The 15,325-nt window shown below is 38.9% G+C and overlaps 2 protein-coding genes across 8 annotated transcripts; one reads left to right on the forward strand and one right to left on the reverse strand.

Annotated features, from left to right (window-relative positions):
* Positions 1 to 582: 582 nt before the first annotated feature.
* On the reverse strand, positions 583 to 11,966 carry LOC117643271. Of its 7 annotated transcripts, none has more exons than XM_034382047.1 (26): positions 11,655 to 11,788; positions 10,711 to 10,974; positions 10,463 to 10,515; positions 8,273 to 10,337; positions 7,982 to 8,119; positions 7,830 to 7,872; positions 7,627 to 7,722; positions 7,485 to 7,549; positions 7,272 to 7,397; positions 7,122 to 7,175; positions 6,974 to 7,049; positions 6,665 to 6,880; positions 6,479 to 6,493; positions 5,211 to 5,337; positions 4,950 to 5,111; positions 4,713 to 4,871; positions 4,293 to 4,627; positions 4,160 to 4,206; positions 3,939 to 4,055; positions 3,627 to 3,857; positions 3,377 to 3,549; positions 3,102 to 3,259; positions 2,867 to 3,015; positions 2,560 to 2,779; positions 2,173 to 2,475; positions 583 to 2,079 (listed from the first exon to the last, which is right to left on the reverse strand). In XM_034382047.1, the coding sequence occupies exons 2-26, from the start codon at positions 10,848 to 10,850 to the stop codon at positions 1,801 to 1,803; spliced, it is 5,547 nt and encodes a 1,848-aa protein (XP_034237938.1). In that variant the 5' UTR covers positions 10,851 to 10,974; positions 11,655 to 11,788; the 3' UTR covers positions 583 to 1,800. The 7 variants fall into 7 exon arrangements, with proteins under 7 accessions (XP_034237938.1, XP_034237935.1, XP_034237936.1 ...); XM_034382044.1 differs by having other exon boundaries at positions 2,867 to 3,018; XM_034382045.1 differs by having other exon boundaries at positions 2,867 to 3,018; positions 11,537 to 11,750.
* Positions 11,967 to 12,000: 34 nt separating this feature from the next.
* On the forward strand, positions 12,001 to 13,957 carry LOC117643983. The gene is made up of 5 exons (XM_034383169.1): positions 12,001 to 12,069; positions 12,640 to 12,829; positions 13,022 to 13,331; positions 13,419 to 13,625; positions 13,700 to 13,957. The coding sequence occupies exons 1-5, from the start codon at positions 12,001 to 12,003 to the stop codon at positions 13,914 to 13,916; spliced, it is 993 nt and encodes a 330-aa protein (XP_034239060.1). The 3' UTR covers positions 13,917 to 13,957.
* Positions 13,958 to 15,325: the final 1,368 nt, after the last annotated feature.

The raw sequence follows: 15,325 nt of genomic DNA on the forward strand, positions 1-15,325 counted from the left end.
GATCCATCCAAACACGGATTCTGAGGCGGCAACGCAATTAACATAGGCGGGGATGAATATGAATATGCATGTTTTTGGACGCACCAGATCATGCAACCGTGTACGCCCTTCCTCCACACCCCTTCCTCTTTACCCCTTGCAGTTCCTTTGCAGTTGTGTCATGGATGCAGTGACAATCAGAGTATTAGAAAGATCCTCCTGTGCAGCAATAGGAAACCTTCAGAAGCAAGAAGATCAACAGTGCCTCAATCGGCAACTGGAGAAGAATCATACAACACTCTCTTGATAATCATTTATTTTTTATTTACAAAATACACGGTACAGGGTTTTACCATTTCTGATATTCAACTACAATACAAATGAAAGACATAAAACAATGCCCTCAGAATAAACTAAAATGATATTCATTACAGCAAAACTAACTTATTGCTAAGTAATTTCAACTCAGGTTGAAATTATGATCCTCCTCACAGTCTAAAAATAATTTCAGCCTTTACTACACTGATAACACTACACAATGTAATAGTTATATCCTCACAATTGCTTATGAGAGTCGCAAGCTGAAGCAAATAACACACCTCCCCCGATTATCACAGACATTAATTAACTTACAAGTCTTCACGCAAGACTTCAGTTTGGACAAATGCTCAAATCAATGTGCAACGGTAAGATCAGTCTGGTAAAAGCAAATATCAACAGATTCCTTTGACTACCTTGACCAGTTTGAGTTCCTGCCATAAATCTTAGCATCTGTCACTTTTATTTTTATTTTTTTGTTTTTATCCTTTTTGAAACCTCTAAGTTAAGAATTTTACATACAAAAGTATTCTTAACAGGCAAATGCCTATCCTAACATAAAGGAGATGTTGGGAACAAGTCAAATTATGTAAAATTCAATTATGTAATAGTACTGTCATGAGAAAAAATATCCTCTTTAAAATGGGCAAGTAGAAGAGATGCCTGCAAAACTCTAGCGAGAGGCCTTGCATGGTTCCCAGGAGTGTTCCACAAATGTGTCCATGTATTGGTTTGTGTGATCTGCAAAGGTCTCAATAGTGCCACAAGCAAGGGGGAACAATAAATATTACACAATAAACCTTCTTCTAGTAAAATAATACAATTATTTAAATTTTTGAATGATATTTCATACAGAACCACACAGATAAAAATAAATTAAAGATCGCAACCCTTAGGCATAAGCTAGCATAGCTTCCATATCACAAAAATCAGAATGTGTCCCTTATAAGCAAGATCTAAAGGTAGTTACAGAATGCAACCCACAAAACAGTAACAAACAAATTAGAAAATCAAAAGCAGTCTTTTCATGTGCAAATAAAACATCTGAGTAGGTAGGAACAGAATGTACAATAGCACAATAACTGCCAAAACAGGTCTTAATGGTAACCAACAAACCAATAACCTGGTAAAGCAGATAATACCAGGTAAAGAAGTTTATATAAGGGAAACAACATCAGTGGAAACAGACACCGAGAAACCAAAAAAGTGGCAGATCTAGAAGATCAACACTTAGATGATAATCAGCAAGTAATGCAACCACACATTTCATGCATTAGTGCAGTAAGTTACAAAGTCTTACAAGGTCGAGCTAAAGAACAACTTTCCAACAAAGAAATGACACAAAGTGTGCTTCAAAGTTAAGAATGTCTTAGTTAAGGTCACAAAAAATTAACAAAGTTTAAAAAAATTACACCTTAAAAAAGTCAAGTTAACAGTCTATAACATGATAAACAAAATGTAGGAGAATGTCAACTGTTGCAAGAACAAAACAATGTCTGGTTCTCATTCAGCTTTCCGTTTCTTTCTCTCTATCACTTCTTCACTATCTTCACACTGAGAACGTTTCACTACCGATGCTTCATTGCTGTCATCAGATGACTCAGGGTATGGAACTAAAGGCTGTTTGAGTGTAGTATTTGTGAGACGGGCGTTAGTTGATGCAGCAGAGCTACCAACTGTTAGCTCATCGGAAGTTATCACGGCTGAGGATTCAGAACTAGGAGGCACAGTCTCTTCATTTTCACAGCCATTATCTTGTTCCATTGGTTGCTCTGAAGCATTCTGAGAGTGAGAAAAACAGAAATTAAGAATTGAAAATTTCAGACAAAAGAGTACAGCAGACAACTGCCTACATGTGCTAGTCACAGTACTTACATTGTTCGAAGCTGCATCGCTTTGTAATTCTGCCATTTGTTTCCTTGCAACTTCAGAATCAGCCTCAGAATCAGCTTCTGCCAACCGAGCCTGGGCATCTTCATCTTCAGCAGTCTGCTGAGCTTTTAAAGAATTGTAATTGAATACCAGCTTAGGTAAATTGAGAGAAGAGGGGTCTATGTTCTGCTCTGTCATGAGATCGTGAAGAAGATTTACAATAAACTCTCGTTTTCTTGTAACAATCTCTTCAGGGAACCAATTTTGGAGTTGTTTGATGGGAGGATGATAATCCCTAATTGGATCCTGTGAGAAATACGAAAAGCATTCAATATTGAAAACAACAAAGCTGTGACAGTCAATTTCAATTATTACATGTGCATTACTAACCTTGAAGAACATTTCCACATACTGTAGTAAATATAGCCCACAGTCAGTGAAATTCGTCTGTTGAGGAACTTTAGGAAGCATTCCCTTGATTGTGTCCTTGGAAAATTCTTTGACTTTTCCTTGCTTTACCTTATACTCAATACCTAAATATTCCCGTAGGGTTGCTGCAACTCTGTAGCGTGGTGCACCAACCAGAGAATCGAAGATGAGAATACAGGGCCTGAAATAAAGCAAAGCAAGAATAAGATATTTCAAATTTAGGTAAACTGGAGACGTATCAACTAATAATTAGCCTCAAATCACTTACTGCTTAACTCCATCTCTCAGAGGAGGTTTCACTTTGTTGGCTGCAGATGGCACGACAGGGGTTGCAGCATTCACAGGAGGTGATTCATCAGCCAATTTAGCCTTGTCATCTTTTGACCCATTCTTTTCCTGAGCTGTCTCATTAGACTCCTCCTTGAAATAAAATAAATACTAGTTTAACTGACAGTTTTGAGGACAGAAGTTTGTTAACTCTGAGTAAACAAGATCCAAGTTACCTCTTCATCACTTTGAGTTTCAGCCATTTCTTCCTCATCCCCTTCCGCTTCATCTCTGTCAGATCCTTCATCACCATTGTCAATAGTTATTGTTGAAGCAGCAGGTGCCTTAACAGGAGTAATTGTGGTGGCTCCAATAGACATGACATTGTTTTGAACTGAAACACACACATCAATGCAATGAAGTCAAGTCAAGTGAATTTAAACATATATAAAACAGCCACAAACAAAAAAAAAAAAGAAGGGACTTTTTGGATGACAGGAAACAGTTATACCTTTCAATTTTGCTGTTGTTGCTGCTGCGGCAGCAGCCGCCACAGCTGCCGCTGATGATACAGAAGGAGATGGGATGGAGGCTGGCTTTGGTATGTCTATGGGCGTGTTATCACTCATTCTTAAACAGCCATCTTGTCCTGGGAAACAAACAATAGCCAAAAACCAATGGCAGCTGAAAAAAAATTAAACATGGTTTAGTTTTGCTTTATTACTGTGACTGCACTCCTAACACGTCTGAAATATGCTTACTTCTCATTGATGGGAATAATTATAAAGTCTTTACTGAACAGGTTAACATTTTTGGTCCATGTTTTGACTCTAGCATGTCTCTTTTCAGCAGGAGTCAACTTGGGATCATCCTCAATAGGGTGGCGACGGCCTTTAGTTTTAGGTCTAGAAGTGAGGCGCTTGTAGAAGAAGGATGAAAATACATGAGTCCGTTCTCGATCTTCTTCACTAAGGACTGACTGCATCAGGTACCTAAAATGTAAAACGTCAGGAGATTAATTTTCAAAGGGGGGTAAACAACTTAAATTATTTTCTTAATAGGGGGAAACTTACTTAAGGTAAAAATCTATAATGACATCATTTAAAAACTGATCTTCACCCAGGCAAGCATAATCTTCGGTATTAATGGAAATTCCTCCCTTGGAAGGTGGAGGTGGATAAATCATCATACTGTTAAAAATGAAAGATCAAAATCATGACCATGATAGACAAAAAAAAAATATGAAAGTAGCAACTATAAAATACATGGGGGGGGGGGGGGTATTAATACAAACGTTTGAATTTCAGCTCCTGGGACACCCAGTCTTGATCTCAAGGTATTCTGAAACAATAGAATGAAGCTCGATGAAGTAAGGTTAAATATATAAATATGCAACTTGACCATGAGATAAAACACAAATTTCTCACCTCACATGGAGAGGATTTGACTAAAATTTCATTTGCTAAACCATTGCCAATTTCTACCAAGATCTTTTGATTAATTTCCACTATCTTTTTCAAAGTCATTTTGAAATCTTCTGTTATTTTTTCAGGGAGCAGTGTTATTAGTTTAAGTGTGTCTTCACTTGAACCCGGGTCAAAGTAATATGACTTAATATTAGAGTCATTCATATGTAAAGCTTTCCTAACTTTATGACCACTATGTGCATGAATGCTTATAAATAGTACTGGCATTGAACGAGAAAATGAAACCATAAGCTGAACAATATCTGACATAGGAATATTGAGAATGACATTTTGACCTAAACAAAGAAAGTGAATTATTAAACAAAAACAGTGATTAAAAACGCAAGTAGTTAACTAGTGATTGGCCTTATGAGAACTGACCTGTTGGTAATGGTATTTTCATCTCCAAACCTTCAGTAGTAAGTACCACTCTATCTAATGGTTTAGCTTTATATGTACCTATTCGTAACGTTCTACATAGTATTAAAACGTATGGATAAGGCATAGACCCATCCATGGCTTGTTCAAGCATTCCACCACCTGAAAATCACACAGAACCGTTAACACAATGTCCTTTGGAAAGGTCATAACTAACATTCAAAACCGGACAGACATTACCTTCCACACCAGGAGAATGCTTTCTTGCATAACTGTCTGGTTCTTCCATGGCTGCAGGATCTGCCTCTGATTCAGGAGCTATACCATTGGTCGTCAGCTGAGCCTCAGTACTTGGTTTCTTCTCCTGTTTGTCTTCGTCGTCAGATGATAATGTGAGTATTTCTAATAAAGAGAACAAAAATAAAGATGAGGAAAACAAATATGATTATTTCCGATGATAATTTCAATTTCGAAGCAAGTTAATACGGAAGTAACACATACCAGGCTCTTCAGGGACCTTCACTCTTGGTTTCCTTGGTGTTGAACACCGCTTCCTTTTAACCTCAGCACTTCCTGAAGGTGAGACTATCGGCGTCAGAGACCGCACGATATTCTTCCCAGCCAATTTCTGCGACAAGGTAAACAAACAGGAACATAAGACAAGGCAAAACCAAGTCATTACAGTGCCCCAGGTCCCTAGCGCCTGGCCATTGAGGCCGCGGTGACGAGCAGCCTAGTGCGGAAGCGAGGCCCAGCAGTGGATCAGCAGCACGCGGTGGCTTATCGCAGCGCAGTGGGCCGGTCGAAGAGAGAACCATCGACCTCTAAGGCCGATCAGAAAACTCCCAAACCGGGCGCCGAGCTGCTCGGAGCGCCCCGCCAACTCCAGTCAGACACACACATAACCTCAACCGCCGACAAGCTACAGGCAACACAAGCGTTCTAGAATCCAGGGCGACTGCACATATTCATCGCAAGGGCTGCAGCGTGAACCTAATGAACCGAAAACACGGTGGGGCCAGAACAGCGGACTTACATCGTCTGTTTGCAGCCGAAACCTACGCGCAGCAGAAGAGGTTGTGCTGCTATAGAACCTTTTGACGCCTATTGGTTCCATCTTTAATAAGCAAAGCATAGGCCATAATGAGGTGACCCCAGAAAAAAAGCCCCACTATAATACGGCAAGCATGGCGTTCGTTTTAATCACAAAATATAGAAAGGTTACGATATAAATATTTTCTTTTCTTTCTCTCCCGAATTGTGCCGTGGGTTGGGTAGTCCCCCCGCAACCTCCGCAGTGTTGCCAACAGCCTACACTTGATCGCATACCAGCAAGCTAAAGTCTGCTGAAGCTCCCGAACTGAAGGGAAGGAAATTCAGTTTCAACTGAACAACTTCAAACTTGCAGAACGACAAATATGGAAAAAAGGGGAAATGGTATGGCAACGAAGATTCTTGGGCTAGAATGCTAGGAAAATGAAACACCGGGACCCCGTGACCCCATGACAGGTCTATTGAAAATTGAGATCAATGGGAAAGGCTGCAGCTTGGCATTAGTTGATTTTGTACAGAGACTCCACCTCTGGGTAAGAGTCTATTCCAGCCCGGCCAAGCACATTTTGAAAAAGCAGACCCCCACTAGAGAACAAGTAAAGATAAAGAGAAATCAATATTTATATAGGCAAAATTTAAGTTTGCTTGTACTTCAGTTTCAATGATTGTAATTTTGAGAAGTGACAAAATGGTGTGAATGGATTGGATTGACTTACCAAAGCAAATTCAATCTGTCCAATTAGCACAAAAGAAACAAGAGAACAGGGAACATAACAGATTTAATTACATAACGGAGAAAAAGAGAGGAAAAGTACACACACAAACAAACATGTGGCAATAGAGACAAAATATATTTGAAATGTGCCCATGTAGAAGCAACTGTGAAGAGGTAAAGAACTTACCTCACTTGGAAGCACTAACTGGCTTTTCAGTATCATGCCAGTAAAGTTCTGAGCAGAAATAGGTGACTGCACAGGTTTTGTAGTTATATTTTCAAGAACTCTTGTTTTAACATTGTCTGGCAAAGCACTTCCGCAACGTACACATTTCAAGAAATTTATAGATACAATCCCACAATGTGGACACACGGCTCCCAAGCCTGGTCTGACTTTCAAAGACTGAAAGGAATAATTATAGAAAACAATTAGGAGAAATGCCAATAAGTTAGTCATTGAAAAGTATCCAATTTAATCTAACTCGGCTAATCATACCTCAGGTAACTTGGTTGAATTAGGATAGGACATTGTCAATGTGTACTCGTTGTCTCCTCCTCCAATAGGTGTTGTTCTGAGAAAAAAAATGTGTTTTCAAGATATTTACAACTGGAAAAAAAGATTAAGAGCATAAAGAAGCACTCACTCAGGATGTTGCTGTGGCACAGTTGAGTCACAGGGGTCTTGTTTGGCCTCCACTCTAAAAAACAATGTCAAAATGAAAACAAGTCAAAGGGAAAACTAAAAAGAGAAAACTCTTAAAATCACCATTTAAAAAAAAATAAAAACCACTTACTCAGACTCAGTTTTCTCAGGCTCAAAGGTTACAGGAGCTGAATCATCAGCAAACATTAATTCACCAGATTCTGAAACCACACATTCCTGAAGAACACCAGTGGGGAACTGATCCTTTACTGTTACACTGCAAGAGAAACATACAGAATAGATCAAATCAAGAACCCTAGAATACCGTAGCAAAATTAAGGCAGTAACTACACAGGTAACCTACCCCTCAAAAACAGCAACCTGCTCGGTTTGAGAAGTTTGTTCTAGAGGGTCTTGTTCACTATTGAACTGCAACATTGAAAATACTGGATTTAAGACATTTTCTTAGATGGAAATCAATTACGTTTATATAATAATGCCCCTACCGTGTTTCCCACTTGCAAATGAATCCTCATAGTCCCATCTTCGAAACACTGCAAAATTCTGGGCGATTGACATTGTTGTACATGTGCACTATTAAACTGCAGAAAAGACAAAGCAAAATTAGCATTATTTATGTTTAGTTAAAAAAAAAACTTTCAAATTTGAGGACATAATAAAATAAAGCATGAGCGTAAGGGTAAATCACCTGTTCTCCAATAGTTGAAAGAAGTTTATCTTCCGGCTTGGCCCTAAAACAAAGTTGCAGTAAAATTTGTATTTATACAGCAAGAAACAAAGTAGAATTCAATAAAAGTACTGCAAAAGTAGTTAAAATTTAATAAATAGATGGAGACTTACATCTGGGTCTGTTGGGCAACTACTTGCTGTTGAGTAGCAATAACTACATTTTTAATCACATTTTTATTCTGCGCTTTAGGACCAGAATACATGTTATGCCCTCTTGGACTGTTCACTTGAGATTGGTCAACATTACCACTGCTCAAAAAAAAAAAAAAAAAAAAAAAACACATAGCATTACACACATACATTAAGAAGATTTTTGAAAAAATATTTTGTATGGAAATACAAAATATGTACCATACGTAAAATGTAAATAGAAGAGTTATCTTGTTCAACTATCTGTCTTACCTGTCGATGATCTGAATTCGAGGGACTTTCAGAACATTTGGTAAATTCGGTGGCAAGGCTCGATACCTCTGGGGACCCAGGCGTGATTGTAATTGGACTTGATGATGTCCTAATTTCTGCACCTGTTGCTTGGCTTGCAATTGGGCTTGATGCTGTGCTTGTTTCTGTACTTGTTGCTTGGCTCCCAATTGGACTTGTTGTTTCAGTGCCTGTTGCTGTGCTAGCAATTGGACTTGATGCACAGCTGGTGGCTGGTTTATTGATTGGGCTTGAGGCTGTGGTTGTTTCGGTACCTGTTGCTGGACTTGCACTTGAACTTGCTGCTGTGCTGCTTGCTGGGTTTGAGATTGGACTTGATGCTGTGGTTGTTTCTGTACCTGTTGCTGGGCCTGCAATTGGATTTGCTGTGCTGGTTGCTGAGTTTGCAATTGGACAAGAGGCTGTGCTGGTGGCTGGGTTTGCAATTGGACAAGAGCTTGTGCTGGTTGCTGGGCTTGCAATTGGACTTGTTGCTGTGCTTGTAACTGGCTTTTCAGTTGAACTTGCTGCGCAGCTTGTTGCTGCACTTGAATTTGAGCTTGAAGCTGCGCCTGTTGCTGCACTTGTAATTGAGCTTGAAGCTGTGCTTGTTGCTGGGCTTGGAATTGGGCTTGTTGCTGGGTTTGAAATTGGACTTGATGCTGGACTTGTAATTGAGCTTGCTGATGTGCCTGTTGCTGAGCTTGCAGTTGGGCTTCGTCCGGAACATGTATTTGAACTTGTTGACCCTGCACAAGCTGAGGTAGTTGCAATTGAACTTGGCCTTGCTGCTGTTGCGGAACGGCTTGCATTCGGAGTACATAAGGGAGCTGAGCTCCTGACTGCGATGCTGCAGGTAATTGAACGACTTGCTGCTGTTGTTGCAGAGCTTGTTGCTGTGATTTGACGCACTGCTGTTGAATGGGTGCTTGATTGACAATTCGAAATACTTGCTGCTGAGGAGAAGATTGCAACTGTAAGGAAGATTGCTGTTGCTTTTGAGAAATCTGTTTAGCCAAACTTGCAGTGTTCACGACCCGTACTTGTTGTTGACCTTGAGGCGTTTTCACCAATATATACACTGATGACTGCTGCGTTTGCTGTGGCAATATATTGCTCTGTTGTAGAACTGAATTGGGCTGATTACCAGGACTGCTGACAGATGGATTAGTTGAATGTTTCACTTGCATCTGTCTCTGTTGATTAGGACTGACTACTGGTCGAGATGCATTAATTACAATTGTGGATTGAGCTGCACTGAGCTGTCTGTTTTCACAAACGTTCCTCTTTGGGGTCAGCTGACTTTTGACAACACTTGAGATACTTTCAGCAGAAGAAGGAATTTCCGAGACAACATTGTTTGAGACCACAGTACTGCTAGATTCAGGTGTCCCATTTTGCTGTTTAAGTTGAATATCTGGAACAGGAGATTGCTTTTGTATTGACTGAACCAGCTGCGGAGTAGGTGTCCTAATAACTTGTTGCTGGTTGGGAACAACAGGACTTTGACATCTTTGAGGGGAATTCGTTGACTTTCGCAGCAGCCTTGGGCGTGGGCCTCGGGTTTGCGGTGATTGCAGAGGGGACTGCAGAGGAGATTGCTGAGGAGATTGAAGCCGTTGCTGAGTGAGGGCAATGATTGACTTGGACTGAGGAATTGAAGCACAACTTTGCACTATTTGAGTCCCTTGAGTTAATTTCAACTGTTGAGAGGTGATTTGAGTTGACTGCTGAACAGTTTGCTGCAACGATGATCTTTCAACTGATTGATTTGGATGCTGCTGAAGAGTAAGCACCTGCTGAGGCACCATTTGTTGATCAGGTTTTTTAGGCTGCGTCTGTGGTGATAGAACCTGCCGCTGATTAGCTTGCTTATTTTGAAGTGATAATTGATGTGCCGATGAGTAAGTTCTGACTCCAGCAGCCCTTTGAGGCCCTTGCAGGTTAACATTGGGGGATCGTTGCTGGGCTTCTTGTTGGACAGGTTGAGACTGCATGACTGAATGCAATGGTTGAGTCATGGCATTTACATTTGCATCATTTTCAACTGCAACAAAATATATGCACAAAAAATTTTAGTTTGTTCAATAGAGGGTATTGAAATAATAAGTAAAATTAAAATTATACAACTTCTCCTGTACATCACAAAACAGTAAGTCCCTCAATTCTTACCAGCTCCTGAAGCTTGAACAATGAATGATGATGGATCTATTACAATGACACTTCTGAAACAAAAGAAGAAAATTACATTAAAGTTGGAATCAATTCACCATAACAATTTTCTAATTTCTGTACATCACACAATTCATTTTGGAAGAAATCATAACAATAATCAAGTGCACCATAAAGCTAGCGCAAGCGGCATCGGTTAAAATTGCTTTAGCATGAAGCAAAATGTCAGCTAAAACAAATTAACTTACGGAGTTTGATACGCCATTTGCACAACATGTTGTGGAGGTAGCTGCTGTTGAGAGTAAGTGATCCCTGCAGCCACCTCCTCTGAAGCAACTAACATCATTTGTTGAACATCATTCATTGTATTTTGGACATATTGAGCCATTATGATAATGTAATGTTGTCAAGCTTGGAAGTGCAAGCGCAACATGATATACAAGCTTGGGCAGAACAGCCCTTTGCCGTTTCTAACCACAAGCACCCATAGCAAACATAATAGACTCAAGGATCTGTAAGTTTATAACAATATATGGATGGTAAAAAAATTGCAATTCCACCAAGCAAAAGAACTATGCAGGAAACTTCTAATTGCCAATATAGGTTTGAAAATAGAAATACACATCCTATTATAAATTAGGACTGAAAGTTGAAAGCTGTGTTAGTGCTAGACTGCTAGTAAGTCGACAGGCAATGGATTAGTTGTATGAGAAAACTTTTCAGTTCATTAAGATAAACAAAAATGTTGGTAAATTGTGTCTTCCTGACAACAGGTTTGGACCCTACATTCCTGATTTACCAACGCTAATAACAATCCAACGGGGATAAGAGGTATGGGATGATAATGCAGCCTTAGTTTGACATAAATTCCACGAGCAGAACAGAAATTACGATAAAAACAAAACCATTCTACCGCCACAAAGTTGAGGTTAGAGCGGTCAATTAAGGTAAGGCATACCACTCAACTGAGTACGCCTGAAGAAAGCAACGTCATTTTTCCTCATTTTAAAATTGAAAATTTATCCAGATTATATCAAGTCCGATTGTTTCGTATCAAATATGAAATCAAAATACCATTTAGAAAAATAAAGATGTACTGCACTGTGTCTCTTGTGAACTAATAAACGCGCAGTTGATTGAACGCGTAGAAACTAAACCCATATGATGCACAATACTCAAGGGCATAACTTACAGGCAGTTTCAATTAAATATTCTGAACTAGACTATCTTCGAATAACCAACAATAAAATTCAACAAAGACGAAGACCATCAGCCATTTTGTCTCCACTTTCACACGCTCGCTCGTTGCCAGTGGCTGATGGCAAAGAACTTCGCCAAGTTGCTTACCCGAAAGGGGGTTTTATCGGAAGAACTAGAACCAAATATTCGTTACAGGGTACAATTTGCCATCACACGTCACTCCTTTAGTTCATATTTTCTCCTCATGATGCAGTAGAATAAAATAATGAAATTTTGCTATTTTTGTTTACGAGAAGCGAATCGTATATCTTGCTTATACTCTTTGGAGCGGACACAAGATGAAAGCAAATACCGAAGATGCACCTACTCGGTCCAAGCAAGAGCTGGTCCAAATTTTCAATTTTCTTGTATGTGACACAGAGTGCAAGTATGAAAACCCGTAGCTCAGATGTCATCTTAATTTTCCTCATCCCTTGACAACTTTTTACAGTTGACGTGATGAAACTGTGGTTCAATCTTCTTGAGGAGGTGTGGGAAGGTGAATGGTTTGTCTGCGATGTTGCGAAGAGTGGACCTCACTGTAAACTGCCGACCAATGAACGGCTGTCTTGGAGCTAATGGTAAAAGCGCGAACTACGAATGCAGTCGCGAAACTGTTCATGGATGACGCACCAACCTAGAACCGCGCTAAACAGTAGAAACCCGGAAAATCGGAAACCCAACAGGCTTTGACGCGTTGCAGATTTCAATTTATTATGTCAGAGATACGTACGATTTCTGCTCTGTGGTAAGACTTTGTTTTAGGTGTTGAAATCTCCGACGGGACGGTTGATGGTTGGTGAGTGTCGTTCGTATTTCTCTTAACCTCAGCTTTTCTCAACGCGACATTGAATAATTGACATTTTTTTCCTCCTGTTGTTCCTTACCTACGATGGTACGACTCTACGATAGTCATGTCCATTCCTCTTAATTTTTAGTATCGTTACGTTGTCACACTGAGGCACCGCCTTGTGGATCTTTTCGACCATTCGCCGTGTTTTGTTTTTGGTTTGTTGACAAAGCAGAAGAAAGTGGCTTGTTCTGCCCTGCCACACGTGGTGCTCAATCGCCTAGTTTTTGCCACTTTGAAGCGTTCTGTGTTCCTACGAGCTTTTCAAAGTCAACAAGGTACGTGGTTTTCCGATATTTGATGTTCTTACATGCCCGAGGGGGACGGTGGGAATGTCACTAGGATTTTGGTTGCTTTGAGGGTTAAACAGATTTGGATGATGATCTTTATAATACTTTTTTGTTAGTTTCTCTTCGTAAATATTTTCGTATTTACTGTAAATGCTTAATTTTTGTTTATGTTCATTGCAGAATATATCAATATGGATGAATTCATACCTCTCGGTGCAAGAGCGGTAGTACCCAAGAGGATGAAGAATAGCAACAAAATAAACCATGAGAAAAGGGGAAAGGGAAAGAAAATTCTGAAGGGAAAGAAAATGGTTCAGAGAGAGAAGGCCAAGATGGTCAAGCAAGTTAAGGATTTGGAAGCCACAGATCAAAAGCCCTCTTTCAGAATCAAACTAATTTTTCAACAACGATGTCCAGCAATTGCAGAAATTTGCAAGCTTCATCCTCTTATCCGAAAGGTGTCCATTCCTAAGAGGCCCCCAAGTATTAGGTAAGTTGACACCCAACTATTTTTTAACTTTTTTGGTGTAAGTGAAGCTACAATACACACTCGCATTGTCATGCCTGTTTCTTGCAGACACTGTTATCTGAAATTTAAGTCAGCAGAGGAACTTGAAGAAGTGCGTTTGTTTTTGGACAAGAAACATTTTGAACCTTTCCATGGCATATTGAGGTGTCATAAACCTCTACCTGATACTTTAAATGAAATAAAAAGTTCCAATCCTGAATTGTTGGATCAAGAATATTTGACTCCAGTTGACATCAAACATGCCAAATTTGTTCAGTGAGTATACATACGTTTTATTGTATTCTCTCAAGTACAATTTGTTATTGACTTTGCTTTTCTTTTTCTTTCAGCAACAAAAAGTTAGGAGCTACTATAGACGTTAAATGCAACTCAACAGCAAGAGAATTGTTCCTTCGATACGGTGTTCCTTTATTTGTAAAAAAAGAAAATCAGAATGGTGGGGATGCACCTCCCTTTACAATGGATGAAGACCAGAATGGTAGGTGTTCACCCTCCATTTCATCAAGTGAAGAAGAAGATGATATGAATGCACCTGAAGTGTACTAACTCTTAAGCCTCATTAAATACTCTAGTTCTTTTTTCTTTAATTTTTACAAATATTTCCTCTCATTATTTTTAAATACCAAAGTTGGTATTGAATCAGTTGTTTCTGTCATGTGAAGACCAAGGGGATAGGTGTTGAAAGATAAACATCAATCTGAAGGAATCATTTTATTTCATTCTGAGATCATTTTCACATATTTACAAAGGCTGTATTTAAATGTTGTGTATTGGTGGTTCAGTCATAGATGTAGTCTTAACAGCTCTCTCTACAATGAGTAGTCTGTGAGGCAACTGGTGAAAATATTTACATAAAAAGTCCAATGCTGCCCATGCAGACACAGAAAATTTTACACATACCCACAGCACACACACCATATTATTGAATATTGACAATTTGTTGGCATTAGATAAATTTTAGCAGTACCTTGTGCCTTACTTTTAAAAAATAACTTAACATGAGAAATGAAACCGTCTGAGATCATAAAAGCTGAATTACTTTATTGTACAAGGCTTTTAATAATATGTACAGGGTGCATTATTTAAAATTGAAACAAAAAGAAAAATTCTATAACTTTAAATACAGTATTAAGATGCTTCACACAGTAATGTAAAATTATGCTTGAATAAGGAAAGAAACATGACTTTGTACCTTTCACATGATTGCAGTGAAATTATGTGCAATCATGCCCTCACCTCAAAAAGTGGAGGAAAAAAAGGACATATGGCTCATTATTTACATATGACAGACAAACTTAAGTAAACAAACAGAAATGGAAAATCTTAAAATAATTTACAGATAAATAACAGAGTATAAATTAACATGTTCTAATTTACATTACACAATCAATTTACAATGACCATGGTGGATTCATAGCAATAATGTAGGACCAGATCATGAGATTGTTTACAAGGAACTATTAATGGGTTTCCAATTAAGTGAACCTCCACTCACATTTTGCCATGATTTTACCATGCATAATTACATCTGTTATAAAGTAAAGCCCTCCTAATTGTTAATTCCTACCACCTCATGACCAGAGCACTACGTTCTGACTAGAATATTTTCCTCACCACGGTCTGTTTAAACAAATGACTAGAATCACTCCATGGAGTTCACATTGCTAGAAGATATGACGTCTACACAGCAAGTGTATGCTCCTGAAAGACTTCGGTATGCTAAATACTTCTACACAAGTTATAAATAATGTCACAGTATGTAAACCACCTTATATTTCTGTGAAATGTGTTCAGTATCCAATTATTAATTTATTGCATTTTTTTATTTTTAAAGGAGATATGATGAGCAACATTGTCTTAATAAGTGGGAGCAATACTAAACTGACAAAAGAAAAATTTTACCTTGAATGTAGCTGGATACTAAGCACAGCAACAGAATAATGAGGTTGTTTCCT

Source organism: Thrips palmi, unplaced genomic scaffold (assembly GCF_012932325.1).
Source record: "Thrips palmi isolate BJ-2018 unplaced genomic scaffold, TpBJ-2018v1 HiC_scaffold_17, whole genome shotgun sequence".
NCBI classification, from domain to species: domain Eukaryota; kingdom Metazoa; phylum Arthropoda; class Insecta; order Thysanoptera; family Thripidae; genus Thrips; species Thrips palmi.